The sequence below is a fragment of the Furipterus horrens genome, unplaced genomic scaffold, assembly GCF_987537825.1.
Source record: "Furipterus horrens unplaced genomic scaffold, mFurHor1.1.pri manual_scaffold_6, whole genome shotgun sequence".
NCBI lineage: Eukaryota > Metazoa > Chordata > Mammalia > Chiroptera > Furipteridae > Furipterus > Furipterus horrens.
The window spans coordinates 89167864-89191576 of NW_028327176.1; the positions used below are offsets into that span (position 1 = coordinate 89167864).

The 23713-nt window shown below is 48.4% G+C and overlaps 1 protein-coding gene across 3 annotated transcripts in view; it reads right to left on the minus strand.

The window, feature by feature from the left end:
* Nucleotides 1-1341, minus strand: part of LOC150006891 (saoe class I histocompatibility antigen, A alpha chain-like) — an 81499-nt gene extending 80158 nt beyond the window's left edge. For 2 of the 3 annotated variants that reach the window (XM_090282283.1, XM_090282282.1), the window contains exons 1-3: nt 1230-1341; nt 725-1009; nt 223-498 (exon numbers count right to left, since the gene is read on the minus strand). In XM_090282283.1, coding sequence (XP_090138409.1) covers nt 223-498; nt 725-1009; nt 1230-1302 — 634 coding nt within the window. In that variant the 5' untranslated portion in view covers nt 1303-1341. The remainder of the gene's footprint in view (nt 1-222; nt 499-724; nt 1010-1229) is intronic. The other variant, XM_090282281.1, reaches the window with a different exon arrangement.
* Between the last annotated feature and the right edge of the window lie 22372 nt (nt 1342-23713).

The following is a 23713-nucleotide window of genomic DNA, read 5'->3' on the forward strand; positions in this document are numbered from 1 at the left end:
GAACCGCCGGTTATTTCCGGGTTGTTCCCCTGCGCCCCCTGGAGGGACGGCACCCCGGAGTGTCCCTGAGCGGAGGTGGGGGTCACTCTTCGGACCCGGATCTGAAAATCCAGGCGGACTCGTCTCCCGACCGAAAGCAGCGAGGACTCTGACGCTGACCCCATTCCCGCCTTCTCGCTGGAGCCCCGGCCCGGGGGAGAGGAGGCCCCGCGGCCCCGGTACCTGCGCGCTGCAGCGCCTCCTTCCCCTTCTCCAGGTACCGCAGGAGCCACTCCCGGCACAGGCCCCTCACGTAGCTCTCCCATTGCTCCGCCGCACCGGCCGCCTCCCACTTGCGCCGGGTGATCTGAGCCGCCGTGTCGGCCGCGGTCCAGGTGCGCAGGTCCTCGTTCAGGGCGATGTAGTCGGCGCCGTCGTAGGCGTACTGGTCATAACCGCGGAGGAGGCGCCCGTCCGGTCCCGTGTCGCAGCCGGACATCCACTGGATGGTGTGAGACCCTGACCCCGCCCCGCGATCAGCCGCGCCCCCGGGTGAGCCCCGCCCCGCCCCGCGGGGACTGAACCAAAACCGAAAGTGAGACCGGGTCAACGTCCCCGCCGGCTCCTCCCGGGTGGGGTGTCGGGGTTCCCGCAGCCTCGGGGAGAAGCTCGGACGCGGCCCCTCAGGCGACCCCCGCCCGCCCGTGGGGATGGGGGTCGGGACGGCCCGGCCCCGCGTGCTCACCGCCGTCGCTCTGGTTGTAGTAGCCGCGCAGGGTGTTCAGGTTCACTCGGAAAGTCTGCGCGGTTCCCTTGCAGACCCGCGTCTGCTCCTCCCAGTACTGCGGGTCCTCCTGCTCCACCCACGGCTGCTCCATCCACGGCGCCCGCGGCTCCATCTTCGGGTCCGCGGCGTCGCTGTCGAACCGCACGAACTGCGTGTCGTCCACGTAGCCGACGGAGATGTAGCGGGGCTCCCCGCCGCCGGGCCGGGACACGGAGGTGTCGAAATATCTCAGGGAGTGGGGACCTGCGGGCGGGGCGGAGCTGAGACGGGCTACCCTTCCTCCCGGCGTGGGTCCCGGTCCGTGGGACAGGAGGGGGAGGGCCCGGGAGACGGAAAAGGGGGGACGGGACGGGCGTGGGGTCGGGGCCGTGGGTGGTGGAGACGCGCCCTCCCCGGGGTCCTGCCCGCGCCGGGTCCCCCGCGCCTCGCCCGCAGAGGCCGATCCCTCCGATCCCGCGCTCACCCGCCCGGGTCTCGGTCAGGGCCAGCGCCCCCCAGAGCAGCAGGAGGAGGCTCGGGGACCTCATGACCCGCATCCTCGGGGTTTGGGGAGGATCTGATGCCAGGCGGGTCCCCTGAGACCTTATAACCGGGAACGGCGGTGACGCTGATTGGTGTCTCTAGAAACCGGACACCAATGAGAGTGACAACTGGGGACGCGTCATGAGTATCCAGGAAGGAGGCCCCGACACAGGTTGTGAGAGGGCGAAGTGAAACCGGGGAGACGGGGACTCCCCATCACTGGGCTTCCCCGCCCCAGACTCCGCCCTCGGGGTGAGACCCTGAGAACTGGGACCTGGGACCTGACCCCCCTCCTGTTCTGAGAGTCTTTGCCACCCCGTGTCCCTGCGTCCTGGCCCAGGGTCTGTGAGGAAACCAGGGAGAGACGCCCAGGCTGGGCCCAGCCCCCTTTCTTCACCTTCTGTTCCAGGAGTCCCTCCCCCTGAAATGGACTCTCTACCTCCCACCCCTTTTCTCTCCCTCTGGACTCCTCTAGAAAAAACTCACCCGAGGGAACTTGGTGCCAGAGAGGAGCTCACCCAGGGAGTGGGGCCTGAGGGACAGGGGCTTTCCTTTTAATCCTGGAGGAATTGTGCCTGGAAGCATCTGATGGAAATTCTCAGTTCCGGCTCCTGGTTATTTACGAACTGCTGTGGGGAACACGATCTTGGAAATCCGACATCAGGAAGCTCATCTGTGAAGAAGTGGTTTTGGCCCCTTGGTACAGAAATGTGTCTAAACAGCCCTGCAGTCAGACTCACAGAGCCCCTAAATTCCACTTCCCACACAGTGAGTGTGTGATTCGGGATTGGTACGTTGTAAAATGCCCTTCACTCTGAGCCCCAAGTGTGTCCCTGTGAGTCCCGCGTCCTCAGTACAAAGGAGCCCCGGGAAGCAGTGTGTTGCTGTGCGTTTGAACAGGAGCGTGTGCAGCTCAGAGCTGCAAGGACTCAGTGCGGTCACCCACGTCATGGAGAGAGAGCAGGCGGGTGGGGGAGGCGTCCTAGACCCAGGGCAGGGTGAGGGAAGTTCAGAGAGGGCATGGGGGACCCTGGAGTCTCTCAGCCTCCAGAGGATCAATAACCCTGCCTCAGTTTCCCTGCTGTCCTCAGTCTTTGACGGGAAGAAACCTGTGAGAAGCGAGGTCCCAGAGCAAAGTTACAGCACATTAGAGAGCACAGCAGTGGGGACATCAGTCAGTCACAGTCCCTCAGGCGGAGGGGTCTGGGTGTCATTCTCATGCTGCCACGTGATCTAATGGAGGAAGAAAAATGACGGGAGAGCAAGGGAAGCAAAGGTGCTGGGCCAACACCTTTAAGTGGATGAGAAGGGATGAGGCTTGGAGCACCGGCCAGGGGACTGGCTCTGGCTGGGAGTGTGGGCAGCTCACCTGCGTGAAGGTCTCCAAGTAGCTGGTGCTGGAACTCTGTCAAAGTTGTCATCTAATGTGTTTGGTCTTCTCAGTGAAGCAGGAGACAAGGTCACTGGCAGTAATAAGATGGGGAAGGAGGATGGACATTTGAGCAGAGGAGGGGGAGACTGAGGGAGCCCTGCAGGGACAGGACATGAAGGGCAGCGGTGTGGCCCCCCTCATGGTCTGGGTCATACTGTTAACGTGACAGTGTCAGCGCGGCTGAGTGGTTCTCCAGCCTTCTGTAGCTGGTGGGGCCGGCGCAGGGCAGGCAGAGGTAGGGTCAGCGGCTGTGTAGTTTCTCCAAGCAAGGGTGACAGAGCAAGGGGCGGCCAAGGGAGGGACTGAAATGATGTCTCATGGAATTGAAGAGGAGGGAGGAGAGGACATCAAGGGGTGAGGGACAGGGAATAGATGGTGGGATCGTAAACTGGGATCCCAGTGGGGTCAAGGGATTGTTGGATTTGATGCAGCACAGGGTGGACTCAGGCCTGAAAACAGGCTCATTTGTGATTAAAGGTTTGCTGCTCTTACAACATATGATCAAATAATCGTACTAGTGCTTCCAGAGCTGAGGCCACTCTGCTTTTAGGGTTTATGTGGCGTCATTGGGCCCACCCAGCTAATCCAGGAAAGTCTTTCCCTAGGTCCTTAACCTGGATTACATCACCCAAGTCCCTTTGCCATGGAAGGAAACCTGTTCACAGGCTCCAAGGAATAGGCTGGGCATCTTTGGGAGCCACTGTTCAGCCTTCCTCATGTGATGATGTTGACGTCATCGAGGATCAAGGAGGCAGCACTCTGGGGAGGGTGACAGTGAGCCAGGAGCTAAGAGAAGTGGGGGAACGGCCTGGGGGCCCACAGGGAATTCCTACATGAGGGGAGTGGGGGCTCCAATCTGATGACAGAAGATTCATGTAAGAAAATGTTTTGGGAAGAGGAAGGAACTTATGGTACAAGGTCAGTGGGAGGGGAGACCCCCATGGGAGGGCATCAGAGGGAGCCACGTCCTCAGGGACCCCGTTTCTGTCAGAGCCACGAGGTTCAGGGACATCCTGGGGGAGGCTGTGCGGGTTTGGCTGATCCTGGGCTGAGAGTTCTGGGAGTGGTGGGCTGGTTTCAGGAGTTGGGAGGGGTTGTGGGAGGAGATAGTGGGGTGTAAGGAGCCTGTGAGATGAGCGTGCAGGATATTGGGTACCCAGGGTGACTGAGACCAGTAGGGAAAGCACAGATGAGGTTCATCCTGGTGGATTCAGGGCAGATGGTGATGAGTGTGAGCGTGAGATGGGAGGAGCAGGGGTTTGGGGCTCTTACCTGGGCTCTGCTGAAGGAGCTGAGGAGGTTTGGGTGGTCGGGTCTTGGTTCCAGGCTTGAGCCTGAGTGTGGGTGCAGTGCCTGCAGGATTGGAAGGGGCTTAGAGGATGTGAATGAGTTCATTCTTTTTTAAAAAATCCTCACGCAAGGGGAGCTGTGGTTCTTGTCCCAACAGTCCCAATGTGCATATCCACATGCAGAAGATGTAGACATTGAGATGTTCCCAAATAAGAGACGGTTTTATTTCAAAAATTGAGCTACAAAACAGAAATAGGGGGAAGGAGATAATGTAGAGAAGTTTGCATTACTCTGACATTTGTATACAATTAGGAAAACATTATTTTCTTCAATATTATTGTTTGAAGAGAAAAGTTATTTTTTAAGAGATGAATATGAAAGTATTTGGGAGTGAGGATCATGATGTTGGCAGGTGATTTTCAAATGTTTCAGCAGAATTATAGAACTATGTTACATAAAGAAAATATGACAAAATATTAAAATGATTAAATCTAAGGTGAACATTGTTATTCTTTCAAATTTTAGGTATCTTTTAGGTTAATTTTCACAATAATTTGAAGAAAACTTTGGAAATGATAATGCATAATGACACCAAAAATGTTCATAATATAATGTTAATGAAAATTAGGTTTCAAGAGTGTGTGTATGAGAATGTGTGTTAGTGTGTGTATAGAATGTCAGTGTGTGTGAGAATGTGTCCGTGTGGGTGCAGTGTCTGTGTGTTGGTGTGTAGCAGGGTGTGGGGACTCTGAGTGTGTCTTCGCTCATTCATTCACTCAAGAGATGTTTTAAAATCAACTTTCAGGGAAGTGGGAACACAGCTGTGAAAATCAAGTCCCTGTTGTCATCATAAGCTTATATTCTCAAGGAGGGACAGGCAGTAAACAATGAAATCAACCCGTGTGGACATGTGTGTTAGTGGGCTGGGTGTGAACAAAAGCAGAACAGGGTGGGTTAGAAGGAGTCTGGGGGTCCCCCGGGTGGGGGCAGTGCGGGGAGGGTCTCTTAGCGAGGACGCCTGGGGAGACTGTCAGGGAGGGAGGTGCCCCCTGGGTGACAGGTCAGGCCCCAGAGCAGCAGTGCGGGCTCTGAGGTGCGAACAGCCTGGGCCCTGTGCTGGGGGAGCACGGGGAGGACCTGGACCCGGCCCACCGCACGGCCACGGCTGTGCCATCTGGACCTGAACTGGAAAGGGTCTTGCTAATGAGAGGATTTTAAAGCAACATATTGTGCAAAGCTCACTCCACATAGTCCAAGGAGGTGAAGTGGGAAATTCCCTCCCTCCCAGGCCCCAGGCCCCCAGGCTCCCTGCCAGAGACGAGCATGCTACCAATTTGTCATGTATCCTTCCTGAGGAAACTTACACAAATGTTGTTACTGTTGCTACAACAAGAAAGAGTCCTGTGAAAAACAGGAGGAGAAAATGTTTCTTTTCGGTTTTTCTGTGTGTTGTCATCAAGGAGGTGGATAGAGAGGTCTCAGTGGGGAGATGGAAACAGCTCCTCCCCGTCAGCCCCTGTCGCATCTCTGACCTCGACACCTGCGGAGTCCGGGACTGCTCTGAAGCTATTGAACTTCATCCCCCCAGGGGTGCTCAGCCTTCAGGTCCACGTCTCTGACCAACTCAGAGGCAGAGCCTCCCAGGGCGCCGTCAGCCTCCGGGGACAGCGCGGCAGCGCCCCCGTGTGGCCACAGGGCTGACGACAGAAGACCCCGCTCCGTTTTTGCTGCCCAGCCAGGACCTCCAGAGTCTCCTTCTGCTCTCCCTCTGCTACCAACACTAGATCAGGGCTTTTTTTTTTTTTTTTTTTTAAATAATTTATTTACTTATTTGTTTATTTATTTATTTTTAGAGAGAGGGGAAAGGAGAAAGAGAGGAAGAGAAACATCACTGTGTGGTTGCCTCTCACCCGCCCCCAAATGGGTACCTGACCTGCAACCTAGTCACGTGCCCTGACTGGAAATCAAACCAGCGACACTTGGCTCGCAGGTTGACGCTCAATCCACTGAGCCACAGCAGACAGGGGAAATCAGGGCTTTTATACAAGAGGGGGCCCGTCCTCTGTCGGGTTTGCCCTGCAAAGTGCTTTCCAAAACCCACGCTGACATTAATGCTTCCTCCCCCTTGAGTCACCGTGGACGCAGCTTCAGGGAAGAGTGGGGTCTCCAAGCCATAACAGCTGGTTCCCAGGTCCAGGATGGACCCCACGAACACATTAAGTGCCCTTACTCCCCCGCAGTGGGACCTTGCTCCTGCTGCTGCCTCTGGAGCTAGAGGACCCTCCACCTGGGAATCAGTCCAGTGAGTCTCAGAACATGGGATGGGTGGGGGCTGGGTGTCAGGTCTGGGAAGGAGAGGACCCTCCTGAGAAAGTCAGGATAAGGCGGAGGTAAGCACGTAAGAGGGGCAGAGGGTGGGTGGGGAGAAAGGAGCCATGGAGGGGAGCACGGGGAGGGTTGGCCATGGGGCATCTGACTGTTTGGAGAGGGTCGACAGCAAAGGGCTGTGCTGCCCCTGTAGGGAGGAGCCCTGGTCCCAAATTCCTGGGGTTTCCAGGGTCCCACTAACTGCGCTAGCACCTCCCTGCCATGTCTGCACCCAGCCCTGAGCAGCAGACTGTCACAGCCTTCAGTGACCCTTTCTTCCCCAGCACAGGATAAGCCCTAGGGCCAGGCCGAGGGGGCCCTGAGGACCAGGTGCTGAATGTGGGTGTGGGCTGCACAGCGCCATGGCTGTGACGACCTCAGCACAGGACCCAGGCTGCCTGTTCTCCAGTGGCAGTCCCTCCACCCTCCACAGCTCACTGCCCGGCACTCTGGGACCCCCTCTCTTTCCTTTGTGGTGACCCAAGCACCCCACATTCAGACTGGCCCCTCCAGGCCATGCTCTCTGCTACCCCTAATCCCTGAACTTGGGAACTCTGTATCCTCAGCCCTAAATCTCATTTCTAACCCAATAACGGACCCAGTACCCTGGAGTACAATAGACTGAATGTTTGTGTTGTCAGAATTCATAGGTCAAAACCTAAGCCCGAGTGTGATGGTGTTGGAGGTGGGATCTTCGGGAGGTGATTAGGTCTTGAGGGTGGAGCACTTATAAAAGAGACCCCAGAGCGCTCCCTCATGCTGTCCACCGTGTGAGGACACAGTGAGAAGGCAGCCGTCTAAAAACAGGAAGATAGCCGTCACCAGACACTGAATCTGCGGGCACCTTGATTTTGGACTTCTCAGCATCCAAAACTGTGAGAAATAAATTTCTGTTGTGTATAAGCCAGGCTGTGGCCTTGTTTTAGCACCCGAACAAACAGGGGAGCCACAAGCGAGGGGAGGGCTCTCCAGACCCCATAGGTGGCAGCTGAGCCACAGCTGCAATCTGAGCATCAGTCACCCAGGACACTACAACCTAGACGGACCCCACAACCTAGACGGACCCCAGTCCCAGCCCAAAAGCCATGAGAGCTGGTTGGTGGCTAGGTGCCACCTGTCTGCTGTGCTCTGTGGTGAGACCAGAGCTGGGGGAGGCACTGAGAATTGTGATTGATGAGGGGCTCTGGCAATGGAGACCAGCTGGTAGGTAGTAAATGCACATGTCATAGGAGACCCCTGTTATGGATTGAGATGTGTCCCCAAAATCTGTACGTTGAAGCACCAACCACCAATGTGACTATATTTATAGACAGAGCCTTTAAGGAGATCACTAAGGTTAAATGAGGTCATGGGGTAGGGCCCTGATCTGAAAGTTCAGGTGGGGCTATAGCAGAAAAAGATATCAGATACTAAAACCCTCCTTCCCCCCCAGCCCCTCCACAGAGAGGGAAAAGGCCGTGTAGAGACACAGGGAGAAGACAGCCGTTTACCTGCCAGGAAGAGGGACTTCAACCAGAACCCAGTTTCCCTGGCACTTTGATCTTGGGCTTCCAGCCTCCAGAACTGTGAGAAAATGGACTTCTGTTGTTTCAGTCACCCAGTCAGTGGTGTTTGGTTATGGCAGCCCGAGCAGACTGAGGGAGTCCCCAAAACTCAACACCGGGAGTCCCTCCGTTCCAGTCTCAGACTCAGCTGTGAGGAGCCTTGTCCCAGCACTTATTCATTCACGAATATTTAGTGAGTGCCTCTGTGCCAGGCTTCATGTCAGGCCTGGTTATCATTTAATGAAAACAGACAAAACACGTCCCTGATATTTACAGTCTGACAGGAAAAACAGACAATAATGAGAACACAGTGATAGTAGTAAATTATTTATACATGTCTGTGTTTCCATTATCTGCCACTGGTAACAAGCAATCTATAATACAATAAAACAACTTTTTTATTCTCTCTTATTCTGTGGGTTGACTGGGCTCAATGGGCAGCTTTTCTGCTCCAAGTGACATGGGCTGGGGCTGCTGTCACTGGAGACCCAACTGGTCCAGAACATTCAAGAGGGTCCCTGACAGGACTCAGCTGGTGCCAGCTGTGGGCTGGGAGCTCCCTGGGGCTGTTAACCGGGTGGCCCAGGGCACCCTCCACCTGCTTCTCCACTTGGCTTTGCTGCTCCCAGCTGGGCACCTGCTTCCAGGAGGGCGTGTTCCAAGTGCACAGTCAGAAACCACAGGGCACCTTATGTCAAACCTCATCACTCAATCAGTGTCACCTTCCTCATGTCCCAGTCATCAGAGCTACTCACAACCCAAGGGGAGGGAATCAGGCCCCACCTCTAGACAGGGGATGGCGAGGTCACATTACAAAAGAGCATGTGGGGTGGGGGATACTGTTGAGGCCATCTTTGGAAAAAGGAACCATCACAGCATGTTAGAAAGTGGTAGAAGATACAGAAAAAAAATAATAATTCACAGTAGACAATTAGTGTAAAGTGACGGGAGATGTGGCACCTATTTATTTTCACTTTACAATTACAGTGGACAGACAATAGTATTTATATTAGGGCCAGGTGTACAGCATAGTGATTAGACATTTACATAATTTATAAAGTGACCCTGATAAATTTAGTTCCACTGGGCACCATACATACATGCTATGACAACATTATTGACTATATTCTCTATACTGTCCTTTACATTCTTTGTGACTATTTTGTGATTGCCAATTTGAACATTTTTTAAAGTTATATTATTGTTTTAACTTTTTTTTAATAACCAAAGGAGTTGAATGTTTTAAATAAGGTTTTTGGCTGTTTAAATAGTTTCTTTAGCACATTGTTCTTCGTTGTTGTTGTTTTGGTCAGGCTTTACTCAGCCCCTACTATGGTGGCGGATTTGGAATTCTTATCCCCTCACCTTGGTCACCCAGCCTCTCCAACGCCACTTGCCCCTGGCAACCAGCAGTTTGTTCTCTGTATCTAAGTCTGTTCCTAGTTTGTTTGTTCATTTATTTTGTTTTTTAGATTCCACATATAAGTGACTCATTTACTCAGCATAATATTTTCTAGGTTTATCCATGTTATTGCAGATGGTAAACTTTTGTCCTTTTTTTATGGCCAAGTAATATTCCCCTGTATACATGTACCACCTCTTCTCTATCCAATACCATTTTGGTCCGAGAAGATGCTTGATATGACTTTTTTAGTGACTTAACATGTGAACTATCCTGGAAAATAGTCCTAGTGCACCTGAGAAGATGCATGTTTGCTGCTTTGGGGTGAAATGTTATAAAATATCAACAAATCCATCAGGTCCAGTGTGTCATTTAAAGCTACTGTCTCCTTGTTGATTTTCTGTCTGGGAGATCTATCCATTGATGACAATGGGGATGGAAGTCCCGTTCTGTGACTGAATTACTGCCAATCTCTCCCTGTGTGTCCATCAGTATTTGCTTTGTACACGTATTAGGTGCTCCTATGTTGGGTGCATAAGTGTATATGAGGGTTATAGCCTTTTGTTGGATTGATCTCTTTATCATTATGAAATATTCTTCTTTGTATATTATTATATATAGCCTTTGTTTTAGTCTATTTTGTCTGATAGAAGTGTTACTACCCCACTTTTTGTTTCTTTGTTTCTATTTGCATGAAATCTCTTTTCCATCCCTTGACTTTCAGTCTGTGTCTCTCAGTCTGAAGTGGGTCTTGTGCACAGCCTGTGTGTGGGTCTTGCTGTCTCATCCATTCAGCTACCCTATGTCTTTTGATTGGAGCATTTAATCCATTTATATTTAAAGTGATTATTGACAGATATGTAGTTGTTACCATTTTATTATTCATAGTTATGTTTTTTCTCAGAGTGTCCCTTGTGTGGGTGTGTGTCCTCCTGTTGTAGTTGAGCCCTGATTGCTGCTGGCGCATTGGATGGGGTGCACCCTCAGGCTGGCTGCTGTGAGTACTGGCCACAACCACAGCACGCGGACTGCTGTGTGGGGCTGACCCTATAAAGCAGGATTCACCCAGCAGCACCTGGTGCCTGCCGAAACTGCACTTTGGATGTTCTGCTTGTGGAGCATATGCTGTGGGACTCTGCTGTGGTCTGAAGCCGGCCACAGGGTGTGTTGGATCTGGGGCCTCCTGGGAGGGGCTGTGGTGCAGGGCAAGGCCCAACACCACCTGGTAGGAGCTACAAAGTGGTCCATGGTTGGTAGCTATCTGTGCTGAGCCTGGAGGCTCATGGGAGAGACCAGGCTGTGGATCATCATCAGCTGCCCCCATTATCAGGCCTGGGGCAGGTCAGCAAAAAGCAGAGGGCACCCCAAATCCTGCTGCCACCTGTGGCTGCCTATAAGGCTTAGCCAGTGAGAGTAGCAGGTGGTACCTGAGTTGGATGAGGTGGGGTCTCAGGGAGTCACCATGGTAGGACGAGTGGTACTCCCCAGGCTACTGCAGATTCATGTTTGGTCATGTCAGGGGAGGGCTTAAGACAGAAAAAGGACAGCTGTCCCTCCAGCCCTCACCCTGAAGCCACACAACTGTTTCTCCTTGTGTGTCTCCTGCATGATCTGAGCCGCCGTCCCTCCTCTGGAGCCTTGGGTGAGGGCCCCAGTGAGTCTGTGCTGGCCCTTCAACAGAACACTTGAGTCCTGAGCAGTGTAGCTCAGTTGGTTGGGCGTCTTCCTGCAAAGGGAAAGGTCGCTGGTTTGATCCCTGGTCAGGGCGCATGCCTAGGTGGTGGGCATGGGTTTTGTCCCTGGCTGGAGTACATACCAGAGGCAACTGATTGATGTTTCTCTCTCGCATCAATGTTTTTCTCCCTCTCTAAAAATAAATAAAGAAAATCTTTAAAAAATAAAATAAAATAAATGCCTGGCCTTGGCCTGTGTAGCTCACTTGGTTGGGGCATCACCCCCCAAACAGAAAGGTCATGAGTTTGATTTCTGGTTGGGGTACATACGAGGGGCAACCAATCAATGCTTCTCTCTCAAATGATGTTTCTCTTCCTCTCCTTTTTCCTCTATAAGCATTATCCTCGGGTGAGGATAAAAAGACAAACAAACAATTCTGATGTTTAGATAAATAAATAAAAAGAACACCAGGGACTCCAGCAGCCTCTGTCTCACCCTGTCATATGGAATTCTCACGGATCATCACCGCCAGATGCTGTGGGGCTCCTCTTCCCAGCACTGATGCTCCAGGCTGGGGAGCCTGGTTTCGGGCTGGGACCCCTCGCTCTTCTGGAGAACCTCTGCAGCTGAGATATCCCTCTTGATTCTCAATCACCACACACGGGTTTCACATCTCTACCACTCTTACCAATCTCAACCTGGCTTCTTTATAACCTCACAGGATTTCTGTTCAGCTAGTCTTCACATCATTCTCCAGGCTGACTGATCTATAATTCAGTTGTAATTTTGATGTGGTCATGGGAGGAGGCAAGCGTTTACTCCGCCATCTTGACCGAAACTCCAATATGGCACTTTTAAATAGGGTGGTCAGTGTGGGCCCATTGAGTGACATCTGAGCAGACCTGAGCAGTTGAGAAACTGAGCCACACGGGCATGTGAAGGAAGGACATTCCTGGACTGCTCTCTGCATGTGCCGAGGACTCTGATGGGGCAGGCAGTAACACTGCAGTGAGAGTAGAAGTGGGCGCACGTGGGTAGATGTCTGGGGGGAGTGGCAGGGTCCATGGCCTCTCCCTCCTGCTCTGGCTTTTAGAAGTCCTGGAGCTGGGGAGGGAGGAGGCGCTGCCATGTGGGGAAGAGTAGGAGAGGAGAGAGGAAGTAAAGATGGGAGAAGTGAAGGCGGGATGCCCACAATGTATCTTGGCTGTCGCTCCTCTGTATCCAGTGTCCCCCTAGGTTGTGGTGACTGAAGTAGGACAGTGAGGACTGTCACACTGTGAGAGACCGAGTGTTTGCCTCTTCACCGGCCAACAACAGGCTGGCCTGGCTGCAGGAAGGGAAGCTGCTGACTGTGGACTCAGGACTCAGAGGGATCAAACCTGGTGGGGGCAAGTCACACCAACGATACACAGCCGTGGGGTCCTCCCCAGAGTGGAGCTGAGACACACCTGCCTGGTGGAGCTCCTGGGCCTGAAGGGCCCTCAGTGTGACCTGGAGTGAGGGGCTGTCAGAGCCCAGGGGTGAAGGGGAGGGTGGATCTCACCCTCACTCTGCCTGTGCCCTCTGCCCCTGTACCCAAAGCCCCTCCCTTCTCTCCTGAATGAAGAGGCCGGGACTGTCCTTGGTCTCTCTAATTACTCACCCTCCCTAATTTGGAAGTCTTTCTTCCCTCACCTCCTGCTTCTGCTCTCACCTCCTTCCTTCCTGCTGCACCTTCTCCCACAGCCCTGGCTGGGGCCTCTCTCCTCTGCCCTCCAGTGGTGGGAAGGGCTCACATCCCACTGAGCACAGGCTCTGGGTGAGAGGCTGGGCTCTCGCTGAGGCTGAGAGAAGGAAAGGCTCCCAGCCAGGGGTTTGGGAGGGAGCATGGGCACAGCCAGAGGAAAAACCAAAGGGTTGAGGGAGGTGATGGGGAAATATGTTCTTCATCATGATTTGTCTCTCTTGGTCCCAGGGAGCCATCCTTCTCCTAGGCCCAGGGAAATGGAAAGAACAGCAGGGGCAGAGAAATATTTCACATGAAAGAAAAATATAAGTGATTCCTTCCTCTTCCTCTTGCCTATTCTGGTCAGTTTTGTAAGTGAAACTTGTTACCAAAACTTGAAATTATTGCTGTTAGGAAAATCTGCAAATACTAGGGAATATAATTACTAATGTGTAAGCCCCGCAGACTGGAACAACAGGAACTTTGAGAAATTAAGGTGTGGAAGTTGAGACTTCCAGCCAAGATGGAGGCCTAGACAGACACATTGTGTCTCCCTCCACAACTGAGAAGGAATACAACTACCTCAAAACTGGAGACAACCAGAAGTTCCAGAAAACCAAATTGCATGGAAGTTCAACAAACAAAGATATAAAGAAGAAATACTCATTCAGACAGGTAGGTGGGGTGGAGCCAGGGCAGAGAGGATGTGGTGTGGTGGTGGCAGCAGCGGCAGCAGTGGCAGGCCATAAAGCACAGTCACACATCTCAAAAAGTCAGGAGGGACACCTGGGGAGCGCTCCCAGCACCAGACCAGACTGTGCAGCTTATGGTCCCAGCGCTGAGGAATATAAAGCCTCATTGCTTCTGACTGTGCAAACTAGTGGGCGTTTGGGCAGAGGAAGAAACTGCTGGTCTCTCAGCAGAATCTGCTTTTTTAAAGGGCCCTCACGGTCCTAGAACACCCGAAAACCTACCCATTCTGGGAACCATGGCCAGAGAAACAGCTGGAGAGATGCCAGTCCCATATGGAAGTGGGAGAAGTACCTGGAAAAGGGGTGAGTGCTGACCAAGCAGCATTGTTCCCTCTCAGACCTGTCCCCCACAAACAGTGCCACAACGTGGTGAAACGGGTTGCCCTGTACTGATGAATATCTAAGGCTTCGCCTCTTACAACGCAAAAGGTATGATAGCCCTACCTAAGACACAGAGGCAAACAAACACAGGAACCTGTCAAGATGAGGAGGTAGAGAAGTATGGCCCAAAAGGGAGAATGGATCAAGGTTCCAGTGGGAGAACTAAGCAACAAGAAGATAGCTAGCCCAACAGACGAAGAGAAAGCCAACCTAACAGACATAGAGTTCAAAACACTGGTGATAAAGATGCTCACAGACTTGACAGATATGCTTGAGTATAGCAAATGCATCAGGGAAGAAGTGAAGATTATGCTAAATGAAATGAAGGAAAATCCACACAAAACCAATGGTGAAGGGAAGGAAACTGGGGTTCAAATCAATAATTTAGAATATAAGGAAGAAAAAAATACAGTCAATCAGTACAGAATGAGTAAACAAGAATTGAAAAAAATTAGGAGAGGCTTAGGAACCTCTGGGGCAACTTTAAACATGCCAACATCCGAATCATAGGAGTGCCAGAAGGAGAAGAGGAAGAGCAAAAAACTGAAATTTATGTGAAATAGTAATGAAGAAAAACTCCCCAAATTTAGCTAAAGAAATAGACATACAAGTCCAGGAAGCACAGAGAGTACCAAACATGCTAGACCCAAAAAGGACCACACCAAGACACATCATAATTAAAATGCCAACGGTGAAAGATAAAGAGAGAATCTTAAAAGCAACAAGAAAAATGCAGAGAGTTACCTACAAAGGAGTCCCTATAAGACTATCAGTTGATTTCTCAAAAGAAACTTTGCAGGCAAGAAGGGACTGGCAAGAAGTATTCAGTGTGATGAAAAGCAAGGATCTACAACCAAGATTACTCTATCCAGCAAAGCTATCATTTAGAATGGAAGGACAGATAAAGTGCTTTACCAGATAAGGTAAAGTTAAAGGAGCTCATCATCACCAAGCTATTATTATATGAAACGTCAAAGGGACTTACTTAAGAAAAAGAACATCAAAATTATGAAGATTAAAATGACAACAAACTCACAACTATCAACAACTGAATCTAAAAAATAAAAACAAAATGCAACTAAGTAAACGAGAATAGGAATAGAATCATAGGTATGAGGGTCATTTGGAGGGTTATTAGCTGGGAGGGGGAAGGTGAGGAATGGGGAAATGGTGCAGGGATTAAGAAGCATAATTCGTTGATACAAAGTAGACAGGGAGGAGTTAAGAATAATATAGGGAAGGGTGAAGCAGAAGAACTTATATGCACAACCCACGGACATGAACTAAGGGGGGGTGGGATTGCTGGTGGGTACTGGGCAGAGGGGAGCAAAGGGGAAAAATTGGGACTACTGTAACAACATAATGAATAAAATATACTTAAAAATAAATAAATAAAGGCATGTGAGGGGACTGGACATCGTGTGCTCAGTACCGAGGATGCACTGAACAAGCTCTAAGGTGGTGCTGAAGCGAGAGCCACCTGTGTGCCTGGGTGAGCTGGGTGCCTCTTGGGACCTCTGTGTTCTCTTTAGAAAAGTGTGATGAGCCCGGATCCTGGTCTTGAAATATTATTCTCCAATAAAGGAAACCAGGGCTCCTCAGAAGAAGAGGTGATTCTAGGGCTAAGACAAAAGGGGGTAGGGGGAGAGATGAGCCTGAAACATCCTGTAATGTCAGAAAGGAAGTGTATCTCCCACATCCAGAGCATGTGACAGGGACACTGGGCCAACCTGAAAGAGCTCCCCCTGAACACAAGGGAACGGTATGAGCAGCATGTGACAATGGTGGTCGGTTATAATCCAAAATATAAAGTAAGTGTCCATGAGTTCATACTGATATAAATGATTGAAACTTTTTAAAATGAGAGAATGGGGGGAAATCTTTCTAAGTTATACATGAAGAGAATCTCCCTTCAGGAGGTGGGGCTTAATTCTTCCCCTTGAATGTGGGCTAGACTTGGCAATTTACTTCCAAAACACAGAATACGGAAAGTGAGAAATTCTTACTAATGGTAAAGTTACTACAATTGACCCTTGAACAACACAAGTTTGAACAGTGCAGGTTCACTTATACACAGATTTATTTTAATAAATACATAAGTATTGTAGGAATATTTTCTCTTCCTTATTATTTTCTTAATAACATTTTCTTTCATGTAGCTTCTTTATGTAAGACTACAGTATAGAACACATAGAACATACAAAGTGTGTTAACTGACTGTTATCGGTAAGTTGTCTGGCCTAGAGTAGGCTACTAGTAGTTCATTTTGGGTCATTCAAAAGCTATACACAGATTTTTGAGTGTGCAGAGGACAAGTGCCCTCAACTCTCATGTTATTCAAAGGTCAACTGCATTTCACAGTGGAGAAACTTGGTGGACATAATAACCTTAATCATGTGGTAATAGTCATGCTAATATTATGTGCCCTCTGATATGATGTGATGAGAAAGGCACTTTACCTCTATGGTATTGTTTCCCAAAATACATAATCCCAATCTAATCATGGCAAAACATCAAACAAACCAAAATGAGTGACAGTCTTCAAATTATCTGCTTGGTATTTTTCAAAACTTTCAAGGTCATGAAAATGGGTAAAGAAATTCACCAAATCAGAGGAGACTAAGGAGACCTGACAACTTAATGCATTTAGGTACCCTGGATTTGATCCTGGAACAGAAAAGGAACATTAGTGGAAAAACTGTTGAGACCCAAATAAAGTCTATGGTTGCCTAATAGTACTGTACCAATGCTAAATCACCGAGTTTCTTAGTCTTAACATGAATTTGTCAGATGTTAACATTAAGGGCAGCTGAGTGAAGGGTGTAAGGAACTCTGTTTTCTAGCTTTACAACTCTACTGTAAACCTAACATTACTAAAAAATCACTTAAAAAAGTGAAATGACATAGACAATTCAGATAGACCCATAGTTATCAAAGAAATTGAATCAATAATCAGTAACCTTCTAAAATAGAAAGCACCAAGCCCAGATGGGTTCATGGGTGAATTCTACTAAACACTTAGGGAAGAAATATACCAACTCTCTACAGTCTTCTTCAGAAGATAGGAGAGGTCAGTATTAGCTTAATACCAAAACCAGACAGACATTACAAGGAAATTATAGACCAGTATTTCTCAAGAACATAGGTGCAAAAATTCCTCAACAAAATATCAGCAAATCAAACAAATCCACAATGTATTAAAAGAACTGCCTATCACAACCAAGTGGGATTCATCCCAGGTATGCAAGGCTAGTTTCAACTTTTTTCATCTCATGGCACACATAAACTAATTACTAAAATTCTGTGGCACACCAAAGAAGGAATTATATTTTTTGCTGATATGACAAAAAATAGGTATAATTCTGATTTACTTACAACTGATGGTTATGGAGCCAGAAGAAGAGAAAAAGCAAAAAATTGCAAATCTATTTGAAAAAATAATGAAAGAAAACTTCCCTAATTTGGTGAAGACATACAAGTCCTAAACATACAAGCACAAGAAGCACAGAGTCCCAAACAAAATGGATGCAAAGAGGCACATACCAAGATACAACATAATTAAAATGTCGCAGGTTAAATATAAAGAAAGAATATTAAAAGCAGCAAGAAAAAAGCAGGTAGTTACCTACAAGGGAGTTCCCATAAGACTGTCAGCTGATTTCTCAAAAGAAACTGTGCAGGTTAGAAGGGACTGGCAAGGAATATTCAGTGATGAAAAGCAAGGACCTACAACCAAGATTACTCTACCCAGCAAAGCTATCATTTAGAATGGAAGGGCAGATAAAGTGTTTCCCAGACAAGGTAAAACTAAAGGAGTTCATCATCACCAAGCCATATTATATGAAATGTTAAAGGGACTTATTTAAGAAAAAGAAAATCAAAACTATGAACAATAAAATGGCAATAAATACATATCTATCAACAATTGAATCTATAAAAGAAACTAAGCATACAAGAAGAACAGAGACAGAATCATGGATACTGAGAACAGTTTGATGGCAGCCAGATGGAAGAGTGGTTGAGGGAATAGGTGAAAAGGTGAAGGGCTTAAAAAACACAAATAGGTAGTTATAGAACAGTCATGGGGATGCAAAGTACAGTATAGGAAATGGAGAAACCAAAGAACATATACATGACCCATGGACATAAACAAAGGTATGGGGACTCCCTGAGGGAGTAGGGGTGCTGAGTGGAGGGGGGCAAAGGGAGAAAAATCGGAGAGCTGTAATAGCATAGTCAATAAAATAGAATTTAAAAACATCTTAGACTGTTACACTAACTTCTCCATCGCACGAGCCTATCACTGGGGGTTAAGGCAGGGCTGCACGAAGACTGAGCCAGCATTGAATAGGACCCAAGTCCCAGGAGATCTCATGTGTCTGCAGGGATAAGGGCCCAGCCTGGGGGTTCCTCTCTCCTCCCTTTTCTCCCCGACAATCTAACTTCAGTGCCTCTAGAACTCTCTTCATTGCTTCTGTGTCAGTCCCTTATCATGGATGAGAGTGAGTAATTCAGGGGAAAGGCAAACCTCAGTCACCTCCCCAGCTTCCTTACCTCTCTCGCTCCTCAGATGGACAAAGTGCTCACTACAGGAAGATGAGACCCAGCTCAACAGTCAGCATCTTGCCCCAGGCAGCACAGACCACAGGGCAGTCTCGCCTCCATTTGCTGCACCCCCTCAGGTATAGTAAGAGATTCTGGAGCCTGGTGTAAAATACCAGCACGGGGACAGTGAGGGCTACACACCTGGGAGAAGGAGTAAATTTAGAAAGGACCTCCAAGTTCTGAAGCTCAGAGTGTGACCTCAAAAGTGGCACATGTGCTGATTCTCGCAGTTGCATGTCACCCTCACTCAGACGTGGCAAGAAGGAAGAGAACAGTTCCCAAGTATGAGGGCCATTCAGGAAATGGTCCAAGTTTCCTAGATTTGCTGACAAGGGTGCAAATCTAGGCAGCCTTAGCATCTCCTAGGTCAGGGATGGGCATTTTGCATTGCTCCAGCTCTGAACTTGTCTCAGGGGCTTGTATAAGAAAAAGGTGGGTGTAGATATGACCTCAGCATATAGACACATCAGACAAGATGAGTAGACCCCAGAGCCAGAGTTTCTCCTGCTCTTCAGAATGTGGGGTCCAGAGGATCATCAGGGAGTAATTCACTCCATTCCTGGTGACAGGTCAGCAGCCTGGAGAGCTCCTCTTGGCAGGTGCAGATGTCTCCTTCTGGGGGCCATTTCAAACAAAACTGGGATCTGGAAGGTTCAGACTCCATTAGAGATTGTGTTGGTGGACACAACCTCAGCTGTTTCCTCCTGTCCATTCAGGAGCCAGCAGACTCGAATGTTCCAAAGATAGAAATCTGCCATATGGCAGACACACAGGTTGGGACACTGCAGTGGCCCCTTCATGGCAGGGGAGCCATTTACTTTAGGCTTACTAAGACTGGAAATATTTTAAAAAGTAATGGCCTTTGAGGTTATTCTTTCTTTTTAAAATATTTTTTAAATTTTTATTTTTAGAGAGAGAGGAGGGAGGGAGAAAGAAAGGGAGAGAAACATCGATGTGCAAGAGAGATATCCATCAGTTGCCTCTTGCACTCCCTCAACTAGGGACCTGTCCTGAAACCCAAGCACGTGCCCTAACTAGAAATTGAATTGGTGACTTTTTGGCTCAAAGGCTGGCACACCAGCCAGGGAGAGATTATTACTTCTTAGACATTTGTGTTACAGAATTGAGTTCTAGATATTTAAGATATATATGCTATAATAAGGTTAGTAGAAAAGGGTGGTACTGAATAGACAGAAACAGATCTTCAAATGGAGTATGCATGACCTTGGATTACACAGTAAGGACTGAGAGGAGTGGGAGAGAATCACCTATTCAGAAGAATTTCCCAAATCAGAGTATCTGCTCCTTAATGGTTTAATTCTTTCCCTCCTGCTCTCTTTGTACGCACATAACTCGGGTGGGGCTGGCTCAGGTAAAGGTACGGTAACCATACCCACACCCATCCCTCCCTGCGATGTTTCTGCCTTGTGCTCGGACTCATTCAGCTGCCCACCTTCTTCATTCAAGGAGATTTTCATTTAGGGGCACTTTCTATCTAACCTGACTTCCACCCCTTTCATGAACTCAAAGTCTGTCAATTAGTTCAACCCATGTTTGAACTCAGGTATGGATTAGGTTCAATTTCTCTCTCATGGGGCACTGGACACCATGTAAACCAGGGTGTCAAGTTTAAGGTCCCAGAACATTCCATAATTAGGCATTTTTCCTGGACTACACATGTGATCTCCAGGAGGTGCTGGGGCTAAGTCTAAGGTCCAAGTGGGTACATCTCTGAAATGTTCCTGAAGGCAACAGATTCCTCTGTGTTTTAAGGCTGCCTTGCTGAATGCCCACAAATGTCTCTTCAAGTACTTCTAGAATTTTGTAGGGCATCCATGTTAGAATTTCTACAGTTCTCCCTTTCCCCTTCCCATTTTCTTCATCATTCTCATTTATGCTTACATTACCTATCTCTAGACAATAACTGGACTGGGTGTGTGGACGCTGCCCATGGCTCCTCTCATTGAGCTGCTTCAGCAATGAAGCCAAGCCTCCAGCTTCTCCCTGAAAGAGCTGGATTATACACCTAACCTTCCAGCATTCTAGCTGCTACCGAAGGGACTGACTGCTAACTCTCCTGTCCCTGGGAGCTGACAGGCCTGGCATTTGCTAGAGAGTGAAGCAACAGTCTAAAAGAGAGTTTGAATGAGATCACAGGCATTGGCCACACAAGCTCCTCTCCCTGGCTCAGTGCACAGTGATCAGGTGATAAACTCCAGCTCCCAGCTTCTCTCTGAGGAGGGAAGGCATTGGACACACATGTGGTGCCCCAACTCTTCTAGCTGCTCCTGCAGGGACTGGCTTCTATGTCACCTGTCTCGGGTCACTGACATACTTATCATATCCTAGAATCCTGGGGCAGCTAAGAACAAAAGTGGAATAAAGGAAATCATCTTAACACAATAAAGGCTATATATTAAAATTCCATGGTAATATAATCAATGGAGAAAGCATGAAAGCTTTTCTTCTAAGATCTGGTAGAAGGCAAGGATGTCCATGCTCACCACTTCTATTCAACGTAGTACTGGAAGTCCTAGCCAGAGCAGTCAGGCAAGAGAAAGAAATAAAAGGCATCCAAGACAGAAAGAAAGAAGTAACTTTATCTCTTTTTGCAGATGACATGCTCGTATATGTAGAAAACTTTAAAGACTCACCAAATAACTGTTACAACTAATAAATGAATCCAGCTTATTTGCAGGATACAAAATCAACATACAAAAGTCAGTGATGCTTCTATACACAACAATGAACTATCAGAAAAGGAGACTAATAAAACAATTTCATTCACAAAAAGACTAACATAGTAATAAACTTAACCTCAATGAGATAAAAACTCATACTCTGAAAACTATAAAACACTAATAAAGAAAATTAGAGCAGACAGAGATAAATAAAAAAACATCCATGATCAGGAATTGGAAGAATCTCCCCAAAGGGACCTACAGATTCAAGTGACTTCCTTCTCAAAATCTCAGTGGCATTCCTCACAGAAATGGAAAAACAATCTTAATCATATAAAATCACAAAAGACCTTGAATAGTGAAAGCTATCTTAAATAATAAGAACAAAGCTGGGGGTATCACACTTTCTGGATTCAAAATATATTATAAAGCTACAGTAATTAAAACACTGTGGTACTGGCATAAAAACAGATATATGGATTATGGGAATGGAATAGAGAGCCCCCCATCACCCCCCCCAAAAATCCATACACTTTTGGTCATTTGGCTTCCAACAACTTTCAAAAAATCAATGGGGATGAAATGGTCTCTTCAATAAGTGTTGTGAGGAAAGTTGTCTATCCACATGCAGAAGAGTGAAACTGTATACTTATCTCACATCATATATGAAAATCAACTAAAATGGATTAAATAATTAAACATAATACCTGAAAACATAAAATTTCTTGAAGAAAAGATAGGGAAAAGCTCCCCAACGTTGGTTTTGAATTTTTTTTTTTTTTTTTTTTTTTTTTTTAGATAACACCAAGAGCATAGGCAGCAAAAGCAAAAATAAACAAGTTGGAATGTATCACACTAACAGGCTTTTCACAGCAAACAGACAACAGACAACAGAGCTAAAAAATATTTTCAACCCATATATCTGATAAGGGGTTAATATACAAAATATATAAAAAAACTCATACAACTTAATAGCAAAATACAAGTATCTGGATGAAAAATGGGCAAAGGACCTGTATAGACATTTCTCCAAAGTAGACATACAGATGGCCAACAGGTGCATGAAAAGGTTCTCAGTCAAAACCACAATGAGAAGAGGGGTCACTTCACACCTGTGAGATGCTTATTATCAAAAGACAAAAGCTGAGTGTTGATGAGAATGTGCAGAAAAGGAAATCCTTTTACTCTGCTGGTGGGAATGTAAATTGTGCAGTCACAATAAAAAACACCATGGAAGCTCATCAAAAAATTTAAAACAGAACTACCTTATGACCCAGCAATCCCACTTGAGAGCATATATCCAAAGGATCAGAAATCTGAATTTTTCTTTTTTTCTCCTCCTCCTCCTCCCCTCCCCCTCCCGCTCTCCTCCCCCTCCTCCTTCTTTTTTAACCTGAATTTTGAAGATATATCTACACCTCCATGTTCACTGAAGCATATTCACAATAGCCAAGATATGAAAACAACCTAAACGTGTATCAATGGATAAATGAATTAAAAAATGTAATAGACACACACAAATGGAATCATATTAAAAGAAAAGATCTTTGGGGAGCCAGTGGGCATTTTATTTGTCTTGGATTTCCCATCACTTCCTTTATACTCAGACTTCCTGAAAGAACAGCACAACGCAGCTCAAACACTGCTCTGTTCTAGCGATGGAAAATCCAAGACAAATAAAATGCCACCTCAGCCCCCAAGGATCTTATGCCCCACCCCACTCACCCCCACCCTGCTCTTCAGCCAATGGCGGTGTGGCTCCTGCTCCCTCTGCTGCAGCAACCTGCCCTCGCCAGGGTCTCGCTGACTTCCAAACCCACATTTCAACTTGCCTTTACTTCCCCTTCCTAAGTCACTCGTACCATCGTCCACTGTGTCTTCGGTCACTCTCTCAGCCTCAGCTCCTATTCCACTCTCTGCCCATGTTCTCCTAACACCCTGTCTTTACTTTCTGGAACCTTCCTTTAGCCAATGTCAGTCACAGTTGTTCATATTCCTAGGAGTCATCCTTCGCTCTCTTCTCATTGGATGCCCTTCCCTAGAGGATCTCGTCTAGTCCAGAACCTTCTCCTCAGCCCCAGAGCCTTCTCTGTAACTGTCCATCAGACAGGGCACTGGGTCCCTCAAGCATCTGAAACCCAAACACCGCCCCCCCACCCCGGGTTTCTTCCCGACAGCCCCTACCGCACAGGCACCATCACCGGCTCCATCTCCCCCCGCACACACCTGGACGTTATCCTGTCTCCTCGGTCCCCTCACCCCCACGTCCAGCCAGTTACCGGAACCGATAAGCTCCCGGCGCTCTCACCTCATTTCATGCTCAGCCCCGCTCCGGACTCCCCGGTCAGCCCCAGCCCCAAGCTCCGCTTCGCGCTCCACGCCACAGCCTGCGGTCCTTAGGTCGGCCCGCTGCCGCTGTTCTCCCGGCTGAGCCACGCGCCCCACTGCCCGCAGCCCTCACCTGGGCGCTTGGGGACTAAGTCTCCATCCAGCTCGCGGGTGGGTCTGCACCCCTGTGCCCCGCGGCCCGCGGCCGCTCCAGGACCTGCGCCTGTCCTTTCGGGTCCTCGGCGATGGAGCGTCCGTCCCAGG